The sequence below is a fragment of the Aquarana catesbeiana genome, linkage group LG02 (assembly GCF_042186555.1).
Source record: "Aquarana catesbeiana isolate 2022-GZ linkage group LG02, ASM4218655v1, whole genome shotgun sequence".
Classification (NCBI taxonomy): domain Eukaryota; kingdom Metazoa; phylum Chordata; class Amphibia; order Anura; family Ranidae; genus Aquarana; species Aquarana catesbeiana.
The window spans coordinates 383,075,996-383,093,997 of NC_133325.1; the positions used below are offsets into that span (position 1 = coordinate 383,075,996).

Below are 18,002 nucleotides of genomic sequence, written 5' to 3' on the forward strand. Positions count from 1 at the left end.
AACACAAGTCTGCAACTTCCCTGCAGTCTCTGGTTTGTCTTCTATGACGGTTGTACACTCACAGTCCTCTAATGCATAGAAGTGCGGATCAGGTAGTCTCTTCCTGCCTCCCCCATCCTCCCTGATGGAGACCGAATGGCTCTTTGTAGGCCATCTCATCTTCGCAATCAGCACCCGGTCTTTGTAGATTGCCCTCCCCAGCCTCCATTACTGAATGTTCGAATGTCCACAAAATGAACCCAGGCTTCACTCTCCAGTGTCCGCAGAGGCTTGGGAATATGCAGATAGTCTCAGAACATGTCATTCTCCCACTCTCCCTGGGAGTTCTCAATGACGTCCATGATCAGAGGAGGGACGTAGGGATAGTCCAGACCCCACTCCAGAGCAACTTTCCTCTGCACCTCCCGCTGGAATCGGGAAAACCTGGGCATCTCTTTAGGTCTCCCATTTCCGGGCAGGACACAGGCATCCTGGGATCTCACAACCCATTGCCGATAGGTGGGTGCTCTGGTCTGTGTGATGAAAGGTCTGTTTACAAAAAGGTTACTGCTGTGGACAAGGGTTCCTGTGGCTTCCTCTGTTCCCAGCACTGACTCCCTCAGACTGAGCATAGAACTTCCTGTCTCCTATCCTTCCTCATCCGAGCTCTCCTCAGGGAATGACCACTCCACCAGTCTCTCCAGGGACCCATCCCAGACTGCACACTCCCAGTCCTCTCAGGCATGCCTCCCCAGTTTTCCCTCCTGAAGACTTTCCCGGCAGTACCAGCTCCTGCTGTCCTCTCTGACTCCTCTCTGTGCCCCCTGTCCGGATCCTTCATGTGTTCTTGAATGACCACTCCACCAGTCTCTCCAGGGACCCAAATTCCTCCAATAGTCTGGGGGAACCCCATTCGATGACCCTGCCCTCACATTCCCCATACAGCTCACCTGAGGGCGCTCTCGGCCCCGACAGCCTAGTACTCCATCCTCAGTTCTTCCACCTGACGAATCCATAGCATAGGATATATCAAAGAGGCCTGCCCCCTGTCAGTCCTAGATGGGGATTGGTCAGGACTCCCTGAGAAACCTCAGACAGCTCCACCTCTTTTCCCCTCCTCTCTCCTAGAATTCTCTAGAAGCCAGAGGCAGGTAACCGAGAAGTGATACTATCTGTGAGTCACCAGCCTACATTAAGCCACTCCCAGCCCACACAGATCAAAACAAACAGGCCTAGCTTTGAGCTAGGCCTGCCTAAATTTACCTGCACTCATCAAAAATCTACCTCTAGCACCTACCTAAGTAGAGGGTGCTACAACAGCAAATGTAAATGAGCCCTTACTGTCTTGAGCCCCCTATAAGGCTACTTTCACACTGATGAGCTGACGTTTACAGTGACTTTCCTACGGGCTAGCTGCACTTTGCCATAGATGTTTGTTTTGCAGTTGTGGCGCACTTTCTGAAAGCACACCAAAACTCCTGCATTCAGTTTGAGGTCGATGGCCACATCAGAAGGCTCTGAGGGCTACATGTTGAGCACCCCTGATGTACAGCATGATTATAAAATGCCAATATACATTTTGGGGTAATATTTTTGTTCTCTGTTCTGCCAGTTTTTAATGCTGATTACATACTTTGCAATATATTCCTTTCTGAAATCCAACAAGGATGAGATTTTGATTGTTTACTTTGTTTGGCTTGAAATGAAACAGTTAAAGTATAACTGAAGGCATTTTTTTTGTTTTGGATATGGTAGAGAGGAACAAGAACACCTGCCAGATTCTTATTGCTGTATGTGTCTCCATTAGGGAGATTCACCCTCTCTATTTGTCCTGTTTACCTTTATCATCGAGAGTGAAAGCAAACGAAAACCCCCAATTTTGGGTTTTTACCAGAACAGGAAATTTTTCAACAGGGGCACTAGTTCTAGTAAGCCCAGTGACAACCAGGGATTTCTTCTCCCTTCCTGTTTTGGCAATGAGACAGGAAGTGAGGGGAAATCTTTTCAATGTGACACAAATTGCAAAAAAAAAAAAAAAAAACAAATAAAACAAATCTAGATGTTTCTATCTTAAAGTGTGCCAGGAAATGTCTCTACACTGAACATTAATGTGGATCTCCATATTTTTACCCCCAGTTTCAAGCACTGAACCCACACTGACACCTACCAGTAGGAAACATTTCGGTGGCATCCTCTCTAGTGGCCTGTCTGGCAGTCTGACTAGTCTGGGCAGTGATCGAGGAGGTACAGTGAGTGCCTCTGAAAGTTATCCAGGAGAACTTATTGAAGGCTATGATAGTGACATGAGCAGGAGGGGGCCAGGTGAGAATTTTTAAATTCATGTTGTCAAAAAGATGATGATTTGCAGCATACTAATTTCAATATCTCTCAGCTTTTCACTAATGTTACATGTGCTTGGCTATTTCTAAACTGTACACATTTAAGATGTATTTAAAGCCAAACATTTTCTGTCTACTTGTAGATAGAAACGGAATCAGAGCCCCAGTCATGTTTTTACTGTTATATGGTGATCTCTTAGACCTGTCTGGACAGCAAGTGAGGGACAATTTTCAATACAGACAAAAATAAACATTTGATAGTGGTTCTAGCCTTCACCTAAGCTAATAAAAAAAAAGCATTCTTATTTTTGTATGTGTTGCCGTTGCAAATTCCCCCTCACTTCCTGCAGGCAAAATATGGTCAGTAGGACAGGAAGTGAGGGGAAATCATCACCTTGGTCATACTACAGTCTTTGGTCACGTGTATTATTTCTGCTAGACAAGCTCCACTGGCTTGTATGGCATTTATATACATACTTAACCTCTTGCCGCTGGTGGTACACATATATGTGGCCTCTCGGCAGGTAGGCTTTAACACCAAGAGATGAAGAAAGAGCTGCGCTAAACCAAATAAAATAATAAATGCAATGAAGTGACCAAAGCAGCTGACACACAAACAAACCAAGACCACTAAGCATACAAAAAAACAAAGTGCAGTGCTAGGAGTATCCAGTATATACTAGACACATATGTGAAAAACAAATAAAATAATTATTAAACATATACATATAACACCATCAAATGTGAAAAGCCAGGCAAAAGCCCTGCTTTAATTGAGGTGTCCAAATAAAAAACCAGGACAGCAAATAATGAAAGTCTATAACATGTGAGGTAAAGAAAGGTGTCTTCTCCAAACGGAGGGTAACAGTAGACGCTGGGAGGCGTGTGTGCACTCAAATGGGAAGGCGACAGCAGATACCACAGCACATAGATCTCCAATGAGTAGGCATGTGCAATTCGTTTCGTTCCGAATTCGTTTTTTAACGAATTTCGACAAATTCATTAATTCAGGAATATCCGAATTAACGAAAACCCGTTTTAATGAATTTTTTCCGAATATTCGTAAATTCGATAAAGTTGAACATCCATAAATTCGGGCATTCGTACATTCGCAATTTGCGAATGTACATTCGTACATTCATACATTAGTAAATTAGTGAATTCGTAAATTTGTAAATTCGAAAATTCGGAAATCTGAAATAATAGTTAACTAATAATAACTTAACCATTAGTAATTATTAGTAACTTTTAAATTATAGGTATTGTAAATTACAATCAAATTTGGCTGTTATTGAACGTAACACATACAAATTTATCCAAAGTTATGAATGATCCGAAAAAACGTAATGGAACGTAATGAATGAATAATAATAAATAACAATAATAATAATAACAACGTTTTATTATTATTTATTATTAATTTGTTCCGTTCCATTTGTTTAGATGCAGCATTTGTTTTGGATAATTTGTAACTTCGGATAAATTCGTATTTGTTACGTTCACTGACAGTCAAATTTGAAAGGAAATTACAATACCTATAATTTAATAGTTAGTTACTATTTCAGATTTTTGAATTTTCGGGTTTTTGGATTTTCAAACTTAGAATTTACAAATTTCCGAATTTTCTAATTTACAAATGTACGATTTTACGAATGTATGAATTAACGAATGTACAAATGTAAAATGTACGAATGAGCGAATGTACGAATGAACGAATGTTCGAATGTACGAATGAACGCAATTACGAATTTACGTATGAACGAATTTACGAATCGCGATCATAACGAATGACCCGAAAAACGAAAAAAATAATAAACTAATGATACGAAAACGAAAATGAACGCATTATTTTGGCTGTGCACATGTCTACCAATGGGTATAAATGGATACCCTTACCGGATCAGTAGGACGCACATACCGTATAGCAGTGCGTCAAATAGGCATAAGGGGATGATCTCCCGTGATATCCAGCCGGATGGTATCCCACAGGCCACGGTCACCGAAAGGAAGCGATGATCACAGATGGAAGTCAAACAGCTCCTGCATACGTCCTCCAATTCCGGACAGGGACAGGGAAAATACAAAGACAGCAGTTCAAAATAGGGCCATGGAAAAAGAAAAAAGGAAGCTCCACATAGTGTAGGTAAAAAAAATGGGATTTATTGGATAAAAACCATATAAATAAAAGTGATCACAAAAATATTAAAAATGGCAATGTGGGAAGCTGAAAATGCTAGCCTCCCTCCACTATGTGGAGCTTCCTTTTTTCTTTTTCCATGGCCCTATTTTGAACTGCTGTCTTTGGAATTTCCCCGGTCCGGAATTGGAGGACGTATAGAGGAGCTGTTCGACTTCCACCTGTGATCATCACTTCCTTTTGGTGACCGTGGCCTGTGGGATACCATCCGGCTGGATATCACGGGAGATCATCCCCTTATGCCTATTTGACGCACTGCTATACGGTATGTGCGTCCTACGGATCCGGTAAGGGTATCCATTTATACTCATTGGAGATCTATGTGCTGTGGTATCTGCTGTCGCCTTCCCATTTGAGTGCACACACGCCTCCCAGCGTCTACTGTTACCCTCCGTTTGGAGACGACACCTTTCGTTACCTCACATGTTATGGACTTTCATTATTTGCTGTCTGGTTTTTTATTTGGACAGTCCAATTAAAGCAGGGCTTTTGCCTGGCTTTTCACATTTGATGGTGTTATATATGTGTTTAATAATTATTTTATTTGTTTTTCACATATGTGTCTAGTATATACTGGATACTCCTAGCGCTGCACTTTGGTTTTTTGTATTTTTAACACCAAGAGGCCCTATGTAAACACTTTTCTGTGCTGAGAGCGCATCCCCTGCACGCTCCCAGCATAGTTACTGATGGGGAGCAGAAAGCTCCCGATGCATACTAGCGATCAGGAGCTTTCCGATCATGTGACAGCCAATCACAGCGGTCACATGATCCAAATGCTTGCCTCTGCCTCCCTGCATTTAGAAGCTCTTAAAGGGCCGGGAGGCGGTGGCAGAGGTTACCCTAAGGTTGCCAATACCGTGACAGAAATTTCTAATGGGGGACTCGGGCAGTAGACTGCCAATTAATATATTCTATGCTCTCATCTGTTGCATTCAGGCCCAGACTGGCCATAGAGCAGCAGACCGGGCATTTGCCTGGTGGACCAGGGCCGCCCACTCTGAGGCATGTTGATGATCAGGCCGCACAGCAGGAGGTAAAAGGCGACCTCGGCCTGGACAGGGTCAAAACAGGCCGTGGCTGCCGCTCGCCTACCGCTATGCAGCCATGCCTGTGTCTTCTCTGGCGGAACTAGTGGCTGCATAGGCTGAGCTGTGTGTCTCTCTCACACACAGCTCAGCCTCAGAGCCGATGCTGACAGTTCCGCTCTCTGGTCATACGGACTGCTCTTCCTCCTCCAGCCATGGGCGTCCGCACGGTGGGGTAAGGGGGGAGCTGTGGGCCGCTGTCAGGATGTTTCTCCCACTTGCCCCCCTCCCCTTCTCATGTCAGCAGCACGGGAAAAGAGAAAGCTTCCTGCCTGTTTTTCTTCCCTCCCCATTGGCCACAGCGAAGGACCAATCAGAAGAAACTAGAGGGGCATCATGGGAAATGTAGTCTCGGAGATTGGTGGCCCAATTGTTCTCAGAAGGGAGCAGGCTACAGTTCCCAGCATGTACTCAGCTAGGGGGAAAAGAGAAAACCCGGAAACAAGCTGAGGAGTGCTACACTGTAGCAGCTACTACAGGAGACATAGAAAAAAAGAGAGGACTGTGCTGGGGGAACTAATAGCCCCAGCACCACCAGATAGAGCCACGCTGTGCCCGCACCACCAGAGAGAGAGAGCCACGCTGTGCCCGCACCACCAGAGAGAGAGAGCCACGCTGTACCCACACCACCTGAGAGAGAGCCACGCTGTACCGCGCCACCAGAGAGAGCCACACTGCACCCACACAACCAGAGAGCGAGAGCCACGCTGTACCCGCACCACCAGAGAGAGAGAGCCACACTGTACCCAAACCACAAGAGAGCGACACAAGAGCCACGCTGTACCCACACCACCAGAGAGAGCCATGAGAGCCACGATGTAACTGCACCACCAGAGAGAGCCACACTGTACCCACACCACCAGAGAGAGCCACACTGTTCCCACACCATCAGAGAGAGCCACGCTGTACCCCACCACCAGAGAGAGCCACGTTGTACCGCACCACCAGTGAGAGAGCGCCACGCTGTCCAGCACCACCAGTGAGAGAGCGCCACGCTGTCCAGCACTACCAGCGAAAGAGCGCCATGCTGTATAGCACCTCCAGTGAGAGAGCGCCACGCTGTCCAGCACCACCAGCGAGAGAGCGTCACGCTGTCCAGCACCACCAGAAAGAGAGTACCACGCTGTCCAGCACCACCACAGAGAGAGAGAGCGCTACGCTGTCCAGCACCACCAGAAAGAGAGTGCCACGCTGTCCAGCACCAACAGAGAGAAAGCAGGTCAGTGTCACTTGGCAATGTGGGCACAATAGGAGACACAGTACTAACATTGTATGGCCACAATAGGACTGGGACACTGTAATATAAAGTGGACTGCACTGCAAAGGGGCACTGTAATCATTGCAGTGCCCCTTTACAGCGCAGTCCCCTTTATATCACAGTGTCCCTGCACATTACAGGTGGGGTCCGACACCAGCCACCCCCGCAAATGTCTACACCCCTGCCCCCCCAGGTCACTGGAAAAGTTGGCTGCTCAGTCTAAAATGCCCAGGCATATTTTTTGTCCCAGTCCGGGCCTGGTTGCATTGATAGATAACTTTGGGCTGTTTATGGTGAACCTTACACACTAGCAATGCAAAAGTTCACCAACACACTCTTTCTGCTTAGCCTGAGCGGCACACACATTCCTTTTTCAGGTCACACTCTTGGGTAGTTAGCATAAAAAACTAAAAACTGAACTGTTTCAACATCTCAGGTTATAAACATAAGTTTTTGCATGCATTTGCAAATATATGTAAATTCACACTGCCCCTTCGAATCACCCTTTGGTCCTTATGTCCTATAATTTGGAACTCAGTTAGGGACCACACAGAAATGACAGCTAATGCCCTGTACACACGACCAGTTTTGCCGTCGGAATAAACTCTGAAGGTTTTTCCGACGGAATTCTGCTCAAGCTGTCTTGCATACACACGGTCACACCAAATACCGACCGTCGAGAACGCGGTGACGTACAACATGTACAACGGGACTAGACAACGGAACTTCACTAGCCAGTAGCCAATAGCTTCCGTCTCGTACTTGCTTCAGAGCATGCATCGTTTTTGGTGCGTCAGAACAGCATACAGACGAGCGTTTTTTACGATAGTAATTTATTCCATCGGAAAAGTATAGAACATGTTCTCTATCTAAGTCCGTCTGAATTTTCGACGGAAAAAGTCCGATAGGGCATACACACAGTCGGAATATACGATGAAAAGCTCCCATCGGACTCTTTCTGTCGGAAATTCTTCTCGTGTGTACGCGGAATAAGTGGCTTAATTTGTATTTGCAAATGTATGCAAAAAAGGTCTGTTTTAATCTGATATGTTGTAAAGCTAGTGTAAAGATCCATCACAATGATGTATTACACAGTGGACGCAGCACGGTTTTGGGGGGGGTCATCAACACATTTTGACAAGGAGCAGCAGCACATCAGATGTTTTGTGTATGAATTCCATGTACTGCAAAAGTAAATGCAGTACATGGCCTGAATGATCGGGTCACCATTATGGAAGATTGGGTGCTGAATGATAGCAGGGGCTCGTCCTGTGCCCCACAGACTGCACATATCCAAAGGAAAATGGACTGCATTGCAAAGTAAATTCAAAGCTAGCAACTTTACTCATCTGGAAAACATGAACAGATATGCAAATGTAACACCCCAGTGTTTAGGCAGGGTTGCTAATACATTTACCTGCCAGGTATAGTTGCCTTGGCCAATTGTTAGGAGATCAATTGATTCCACCCTAATTCTGGAATTACTGCACTTCTCTCTTCTGTCACTAGATGGCTGGGTATCTGGTGACATTAGATAAGACAAGGGCATTGCAAGGACAGATAAGGAATAAATGGTGTGTGGGCAGGGATTTTCTTGGGTCCCTTGGCCTGCTGGGACAGCCTATTTGGGTGAGGTCAGGTGATCGGTGATCTGGGTTCTGTGCCACCTGGACGGCTGTTTGGGTGAACGTGTGTTGTGCTGGCTCAGGCTGCTAGGCCAGAACCTGAGGCCTTTCCCAGGGACATCTGGCTGCTAGCTGTCTAAGGGCCTATCCAGAAGCGAGAGCAGTGTAGGGTTGGGACTGCGGCTTGCAGTCCAACCATAAGTGACGGTTCTGCCGGCAGGAGAACCTGTCGTGGTCAAAGGTAGAAGGGAAGCTGTCGCCAGTATGGGACCATCCACTTTATTACCCGGGACCACAGTGAGTAGCTGAAGCAAGTACCGCAGTATTCTCACCAACCAAGGATGGTGAAGAATTGGGAAACTTCAGCAGGTGTCAAGCTAGGGACCCAGCCAGCAGAAGTGATGCTTGCAGAGCAGCCTTGTGGGCCAAGCTAGGGACCAAACAGGCTATTGGGGTGACGCTTGAGGAAGCTACTCAGTGAAAAGGCTGAAAGAGCTCAGGAGATCCTAAGGCAGTGGATCAGCAAGTCTAGTGAGAAAGACTGGGAGCTCAGTGGAGTGAAGATCTACAAGAAGTGATTGTAGAGGAAGTACAGAAGTTCATTACAACCTACACATGGAGATGTGGTGTCTTGCTGGATGCCTTTCCCTGCATGGCTGTCTCGGGGTCTGCTAATTCACATTGCAACTACTAAAGGGTATCCTGGCCCTAAACCCTCTCTCCCACAGTTCTGTTCAAGAGAAAATTGTCAGGGCTGGGCTCAGCCCTTCCTACTCTGAGCTGGCCGCTCAGCTGTTGGCTAATTGCCAGCTCCCATCTCTCTCCACAGTTACCCAGCTGTTGATGATCCTGCTCATCAGTCCTGCCTACTTAAGCCATCCAGTCCAGAGGAGCTCTGCCTTCGCCTTGGTCACATCACAAGAAACACAAAAATCTCCTGCGTTCATGTTTAAAGACTGGCTTTGCTGACATCCCTTCTGGCTCCAGATCCTGCTTGCTGTTCCACTACATTGATCCCTGACTTTTGGCTTGGCTGGCTATCCGTTCCGGTTACTGAACTATGGCTATGTTTTGACTACGTTTGTTCTTTGTACTTTTATTATTAAACAAGTGTGATTTAACTGTACTTCTGTCTCGGTCTGATTTCATGGTTTCTGACAAAAAAAATCTCTTTGCATGCGAGAAGTGTTTGGCACCCATGAATCTACCTTGAATTACACCCATTATGCCTTGTAAACCACTCTACACAGAAGGATGTCAGCTGTCCCTAACTCTGGAGGTTCTCATTAGACCAAATGGGACCCGGGATCTTGCTACACATTTACCCACAAGGCTGGGCTTAATCCTAGGATTAGACTGTTACACACTGGATGTCCCTATCAGATTCTATACAAAACAAAATTAAGATGATTATATGGACAATGGAGACCTTCTTTTAGGATTCGCTGAGAGGTATTCTGTTACTCTTCATGATCATACTGATAATGCTTCATACATTTACCGTTGTAACGGATAATGTTCAACAAATCCCAGGTTGATAATGTAGTTGTTATTGAGCAATTGCTATAAGTCTAAATGTCAGTATTACATATTTATGTATTTCATCAGAAGAGAAGACGGCACAATACTTGAGAAGAAGAAATGCAGCGCGCCACCAATTGGGTACTGCTTTAAATATACCCTTCTCCTCTATAATAACTCTCCACTAAAAAAAAATTGCTAACATCAATCCTGCTGCATATGCCAGGGTTGAATTGTCTACTTTTTTAACATTATTAATCCCCAACTAATATATTACCATTTAGCTATTACTTTATTTGGAACTCATACCAACTAACCAACTAGAATCTAACCAAAGTCAATGCATGATGGTGTAGGGAACTCTTTCTAAAACACTGTTACTCTTACAGAATTATATGTATAGCATATTTTTCAATATTAATGATTTTTTTAATGACCTTAAATAATAAACCACAGTTACATAAATGACTGAGTTATGCTTTAGAATGTGCATAGCCATTAATATTCATTTATGATAATTAAGAGAGTACTACCAACCTTGTGTTGTCATAATCATTTTTAGTTGAATTAGGGGTGAGGGCTTCCTAGACACTAAAGACTGGGGAAGCCAGTGCTGCATCGGACTTGAGCTCTTTCTGGAGTACACTATAACAAAGTGTTCCTAAGCCAAGTAGCAGATACTCAGATCTCTCTACTCAGACCTCTTCTGATCAACCTCTACCTGAATGATGGTTGCTGGGGTGCAAGCAAAGTGACATTCTCCTTTCCATAATTTTGGGACTTTTCATATTAAAGGAGAAGTACAACCAAAGCTCGTTTGGCTGTACTTCTGCTGTGGATCACAGGAGTCCAGTTCGTTCTGCACTCCGGTGACCTGTTTTCAGCAGACAGGGGGCTGAAGCCCCCTGTCGGCTGATGTCACAGAGCAGGTCCAGACTGGGGAATAATCACGACAATATGATCGGGATCCACCCACAACCCTGGACTGGCACCTGGCTCAGCCTCTCAATAAGCCACTTCCACAGCCCAGTGCTCCAGTGAGCATGGGACACAGAGCTCTGAGAACTGAGCTATCAGCTGTGTTTGATCACTCAGTTCTCAGTCTTCGAGCCAGTGGGGAACAGATGCAGCACTGGACCGATGCTGCATCCACCTAGGTAAGTATGATTCTTAAAAAAAAAAAAAAAAAAACTGAACTTCTCTTTTAAGGCTAAAATGCAAGTCCACTAAATCACTGTTTTCTATTGCCCTATCATCACTGTTGTTGGCAAAGTAAAAAAGACAAAACAATAAATAGCTTAACCACTTCAGCCCCGGACCATTTGGCTGGCCAAAGACCAGAGCATTTTTTGAAAATCGGCACTGCGTCGTTTTAACTGACAATTGCATGGTCGTGCGACGTGGCTCCCAAACAAATTGATGTCCTTTTTCCCCCATAAATAGAGCTTTCTTTTGGTGGTATTTTGATCACCTCTGCGGTTTTTATTTTTTGCGCTATAAACAAAAATAGAGCAACAATTTTGAAAAAAAATGCAATATTTTTTACTTTTTGCTATAATAAATATCCCCAAAAAATATATAAAAAAACATTTTTTTTCCTCAGTTTAGGCAGATACGTATTCTTCTATATATTTTTGGTAAAAAAAAATCACAATAAGCGATTATTGATTGGTTTGCGCAAAAGTTATAGCTTCTACAAAATAGGGGATAATTTTATGGCATTTTTATGAATTTTTTTTTTTTTACTAGTAATGGTGGCGATCTGCGATTTTTATCGTGACTGCAACATTATGGCAGACAGATCGGACACTTTTGGTGCTATTTTGGGAACATTCGCATTTATACAGCGATCAGTGCGATTAAAAATGCACTGACTACTGTGTAAATGTGACTGGCAGTGAAGGGGTTAACCAGTAGAGGGCGCTGCAGGGGTTAAGTGTGTCCTAGGGAGAGATTCTAACTGTAGAGGGGGGGGGCTGTGTGTGACACCACACTGATCACCGCTCCCGATTTACAGGGAGCGGTGATCAGTGTCACTAGGAAGAATAGGTAAATGCTTGTTTCCATTCCCCTGTTCTTCCTCTCCATGAGACGATGGCGGGTATTCCCGCTGATATCGAGTCCGCGGGACCCGCGATCACACTCACGGAGCTTGCGGCGGGTGCGCGCGCGCCCACAATAATATTAATATGCCTGTACGTGCCCTTCTTCCGACGTATATCGCGTGAGCCGGTCGGCAAGGGGTTCAAATAAGAATCTGATTCGATTTAAAAATGCACAACTCTTACAAGTCAATTGTGGCGTGATAGTTTGTCTGTAGCCAAAACTTTCTTTATATTCTAGATTGAAAGTGAAAGAGTTAGATCTCCTGTCAGGTTTTTATTACTATCTTTGTCCCTGCTGGGGAGCCTCTCTCTCTCTCTCTTCAAAATCATAGTTTTCAGCAGACAGGAAGTGAGGGGACATCTTACAATAGGGAAACTTATTCACATGATAACTGTATAAGGCCCCTTTCACACAAGTGGTCTGATCGGGTCTGGTTGTACAATTTTCAATTGGACTTGATCGGACCCTCTTTTCTCTTCTACGGACAGTAGGATGTAAACAAACTTGTGTACGTAACCCAGCTCCGGGTTCTATCCAATCCAGCAAAAAAGCGTCAGGGGATCTGTTCACCTCCATCTAGTAGGATCACAGGGCAGTCATGTGTAAATGGACAGCAGGTCCGTTTACATCCAGCTGTGTCTGTGTCCGCTCTGCATAAATGGAAAAGACATAGGCCTATCTGGCTGCTCCGCTCAGCTCAGCAGGGGAGAAAGAACAGATCCCCTGCTGAGCAAAACTGGATTCAGCCCCTGTGAAAGGGGCCTTATGCCGCGTACACACGAGCGGTTTTCTCGTTGGAAAAAGATATGATGGCTTTTCCGACGGGATTCCGCTCAAGTTTGCCTTGCATACACACGGTCACGCAAAAGCTGAAATTATGACTGTCAAGAACGCGGTGACGTACAACACTACGACGAGCCGAGAAAATGAAGTTCAATGCTTCCGAGCATGTGTCGAATTGTTTCCGCGCATGCGTAGGGATTTTGCACATCGGAATTGCCACAGATGATCGCATTTTCGGATAGGAACTTTTCCCGACCGAAAAATTGAGAGCATGCTCTCAATCTTTTGCTGGCTGGAATTCTGCCAGCAAAAGACCGATGGAGCATACACACAGTCGCATTTTCCGACAAAAAACTCTCATCGGTCTTTTGCGGGCCGAAATTCTGATCATGTGTACGCGACATTAGAGGGGAAAGGTATTCTCTAACTTCCTGTTGTATTTTTTTGACAAGAAATTGAGGAAAATGTCTCTAGTGGAGACAGACAAAAAATAAATAACTGACAGTTTTATTCCTTTCTCACTCCACCTAAACCAAAAAATGTTTGAGTTATAGAAACTTTTCTGGTAGAGATTGAACCACACTGAACTCCGTGAGCTAATACAAACTAAGCCACGCTATTCTACAGGGTTTTACATATTTCTAGAAGTGAGCATGGACAAGGCAGATTCAGCAGGTACACATAATTTCATTTAGGAATTCGTATCAAATTCTTTCTTACACCCTTCATCAAGTCACAGATTTCAAACTGGATCTATACAAGGGAAACGTGGTAAATCTCTGTTCTCAGTGTGCCTGTCACATTTTAAGTGGTTTAAAAGTCAAGGTTATTTTGAGTTCTCTCATTTGAATAGCCAGCCTCTTAAATCAGTGCCCGCAAGTAAAAAAACATGTTGCCGAGGAGTAAATTGGCCACACTAAATGAGTTCAATGCCATATTCCCAGACGACCCTTCCATTATGCTCCTGTAAGTGCATGGGGATTGTTTTTTTACTAATATCATCATTTCTCAGGCCCTCTGTAGGATTTATCAGACAAATTGATGGCTTTCGGTCTACTGTTGAGAACAACTGTGCACATTCTCTGTTTGTCATCGAGTGATTATCTGAAGTTTGCAGCCTGATTAATGGATGTGATCACGAAAACATGAAGCTGGCTAAGTGTATTTCATGCTGGCAAAATTTATATACCAAGCAGAAAGAACGTTACACTTTATGCAAAGATAAGACTTTTCCCCTAATCTTTATTCTTCCCACGCACATTTCTAATACACTGTATTTGCACATAGCAAGTCTATTTCTGGCAATGTAAGGTACAGTGGGTAAAAATGATGTTAGGAGATCAGTCAACCAAAAATAGATTTTTGATAAGTAGTTGGGCCACCTTGCTGTAGTTCACATCTCTACTGCTTTCTTAAAAGAAAAGTGTGGGAAATGAAAAAAAAAAACAAACGTTCATACTCACCTAGGTGGATGCAGCATTAATCCCCCGCTGCCTTGGCACCGAGAACTGAGTGATCAAAGACTGCTGATCATTCAGTTCTCAGTGTTCAGTGAACTGAGAGTGGTGACTGTCAGTCATTGGCTCTCTGCTCTGCCCCTCTGGAGCTCCAGTCCGATCCCTGGACTGTGGAAGGGGTAGGAGCAGCTAGCTCAGGCTCTCAAAGTTGGGATCTCTCCAGAGCCTGAAGTGGCTGAGTGACATCAGCTGGCAGTGGGCTTTAGCTCACTGTCAGCTGAATACGGGTCATAGGTCATAGAAGGGCACAACAAAGTGCAGTCTTGTGATCCCCAGAAGTAGGGCAAAAAAAGCTATGGCCCTACTTCTCCATTATTAATATAAAAAAAACATAAAACTCCAACAGAAAAGGTCCAAAAGCATTTAAAATGGCTGCAGCATGTGGGCAGACCTAAACACTAAGTGTAGGTACTGGTAAAAGTGCTGGTTTTCCTGAGAGCTGAAGAAAGGCAATTGGTATTTATACTCCCCAGTAGCTACCAGAAAGTGAAATTACTTTTGGGTAGAATGATCAATAATAGATCATCTCCAGGCAGATTTAATAGGCACAAATTCAAAGTAGCACTCGACTACACCAATAAATGTATCTTTTTAAGAACAATCAGTTAAAGCCAGGATCTCTCCAGAGCCAGAACCTTAACTAAAGGCAAAACTTTTTTTTAAATTTGAGATAGAGTGGAGAGGGATTAGAACATCTGTCAGTTTTTATTACTGTCTGTGCCCCCCGTTAGGGAGATTCACCCTCTCTATTTGTCCTGTTTACCATTACCATTGAAAATAAAAATAAAGAGAATCCCAAATTTTGTGTCCCTGTGGGACACAGAGCTGTAGGAAATCTTGGACATGTGGTTTATACTGCCACCTTCAGGAGGTTTGGACACTGGCAAGCCAAACGCCAGCTCTCATACAACCCCTGGCAAAAATTATGGAATCACCAGTCCCTGAGGATGTTCATTCAGTTGTTTATTGTTGTAGAAAAAAAGCAGATCACAGACATGGCCAAAAACTAAAGGCATTTCAAATGGAAACTTTCTGGCTTTAAGAAACACTAAAAGAAATCAAGAAAATAATTGTGGTGGCCAGTAACAGTTAGATTTATAGAACAAGCACAGGGAATAAATTATGGAATCACTCAACTCTGAGGAAAAAATTATGGAATCACCCTGTAAATTTTCATTACAAACACTAACACCTGCATCAGATTAAATCTGCTTGTTAGTATATAGGTAAAAAAGGAGTGATCACACACAAATGGGAGGAAACTGGAGTCAACATCTGTGACCGAACTGTAAGAAACCGCCTAAAGGAAATGGGATTTTCATAGAGAAAAGCTAAAAGAAAGCATCTCTAACACCTAAACACAAAAAAACAAGGTTACAATGGGCTAAGGAAAGGCAATCTAATGCCGCGTACACACGAGCGGACTTTACTGCATACTTTTCCCGGCGGACTTTTCGACGGACTTGACGACGGACTTTCCGAATGAACGGACTTGCCTACACACGATCAACCAAAGTCCGACGGATTCGTACGTGATGACATACAATCGGACTAAAACAAGGAAGTTCATAGCCAGTAGCCAATAGCTGCCCTAGCCTCGGTTTTTGTCCGTCGGACTAGCATACAGACGAGTGGACTATTTGACCGGACTCGAGTCCGTCAGATAGATTTGAAACATGTTTCAAATCTAAGTCCGTCAAACTTTTGATAAAACAAAGTCTGCTGGAGCCCACACACGATCGAATTGTCCGACGAAATCCGGTACGCCGGACCAAGTATGCCGTAAAGTCCGATCGTGTGTATGCGGCATAACTGTTACTGGCCACCACAATTATTATTATTATTATTTAGTGTTTCTTAAAGCCAGAAAGTTTCCATTTGAAATGCCTTTAGTTTTTGGCCATGTCTGTGATCTGCTTTTTTTCAGCAACAATAAACAACTGAAGGAACATCCTCAGGGACTGGTGATTTCATCATTTTTGCTTGGTTGGTGAAAGTAGTGGTTAGTGAAAGTAGTCAATAGGTAAAGGCTTAGGCCAAAAATTGTGCATAGCAGAGAACAACTAGGCACAAAGTGTGGCCTGCCCTCACAGATCCAAGCAACTGATGCTGACGAGGGTCATTGCAAGGTAGGATGACAAAGTAACTATAATCAGGCAGTGAATATAGATCGGAGACAGAATGATCCTCAAGGTGTAGAAGAAACAGGGACTGTAGTGCCTTTTCTACACTAAAAAGGCAGGAGAAAAAAAGAAGTGTGTGTAACACTCCCCGTAATGGATGATGTCAGTACTTCAGTTAAAAATTATGCATTTATTATTTTTTTCGGTAATGGACCTGTAAAGCATTGCACCCATGATCAGCAGATCCTGGGTGTAATGCCACAGTCCTGCAGACTGTCTGTGTATCTGTCTGGCCGAACCTCCAATACGGCCAGGCAGTTACATTGTGACAGGAAGACTTAAAAAGGAACTGCAGTCTGTTCACATAATTTTTAATAAAAACATCTTTGCTATTCTGAAGCTTCCCTCCAACCACTTTGCATATTATCTTATGTATACTGTGATTCTGTACTTGCCAAATATGCTACAGAAATCTTCCTCCACTAAGTCTGGCTGCATCCATCTTAACTGTGGGCAGCTGAAGCTGCTGCCTGTTCACTTCCTAGATTTATACAGACACACAGAGGCACACCTCCAGCTCTGCAGCTCTCATTGGACCTCTTATGACTTATCCCCCCTCCCTTCCTGGCAAACTCTCATGAGAGTGAGAGAGAGAGCTGTGCATGATGTCATAAGCCTAAGACAAGAAACAGGAAGTGGGTTGTATAAGGTATTTATTGGCAGAAAAAAAATGTTTTATTTTCCAAAGTTAAAACAACAAGGACACAAGATTTAATAGATGGAAAGATGAAAAAATGACAGAAGGTCCACTTTAATGAACTACTATGGTGCTTAAGAGTCCGTGGTAGTTAATTGAGAACTGCAAGTCGATAGCCGCAAAAGCTGTCAGACCTTGTAGTTTTCCCATTCACAGAACACCGGAGCCCCAGACAGCTGCGTTTTTTGGACATCGTGACAGCCAGCAGGAGGGAAAAGGTCCCCCGCTAGCTGTCAGACCAGGCGTTTGGGGGGAGCAGGGCGCTGGTGCATCTGTATATGTATATATGTATATACATATATATATATATATATATATGTGTATATATATATATATATATATATATATATATATAATATATATATATACAGTGGGGACGGAAAGTATTCAGACCCCCTTAAATTTTTCACTTTTTGTTACATTGCAGCCATTTGCTAAAATCATTTAAGTTAATTTTTTTTTTCCTTTATTAATCCATTAATGTACACCCAGCACCCCATATTGACAGAAAAACACAGAATTGTTGACATTTTTGCAGATTTATTAAAAAAGAAAAACTGAAATATCACATGGTCCTAAGTATTCAGACCCTTTGCTCAGTATTTAGTAGAAGCACCCTTTTGATCTAATACAGCCATGAGTCTTTTTGGGAAAGATTCAACAAGTCACACCTGGATTTGGGGATCCTCTGCCATTCCTCCTTGCAGAT

The 18,002-nt window shown here is 43.7% G+C and overlaps 1 protein-coding gene across 6 annotated transcripts in view; it reads left to right on the plus strand.

Annotated features, from left to right (window-relative positions):
- RPH3AL (rabphilin 3A like (without C2 domains)) overlaps positions 1-18,002 on the plus strand; it is a 290,823-nt gene that overhangs the window by 261,100 nt on the left and 11,721 nt on the right. For 5 of the 6 annotated variants that reach the window (XM_073615154.1, XM_073615153.1, XM_073615156.1 and 2 more), the window contains 2 exons: positions 2,116-2,301; positions 10,095-10,148. In XM_073615154.1, coding sequence (XP_073471255.1) covers positions 2,116-2,301; positions 10,095-10,148 — 240 coding nt within the window. The remainder of the gene's footprint in view (positions 1-2,115; positions 2,302-10,094; positions 10,149-18,002) is intronic. The other variant, XM_073615157.1, reaches the window with a different exon arrangement.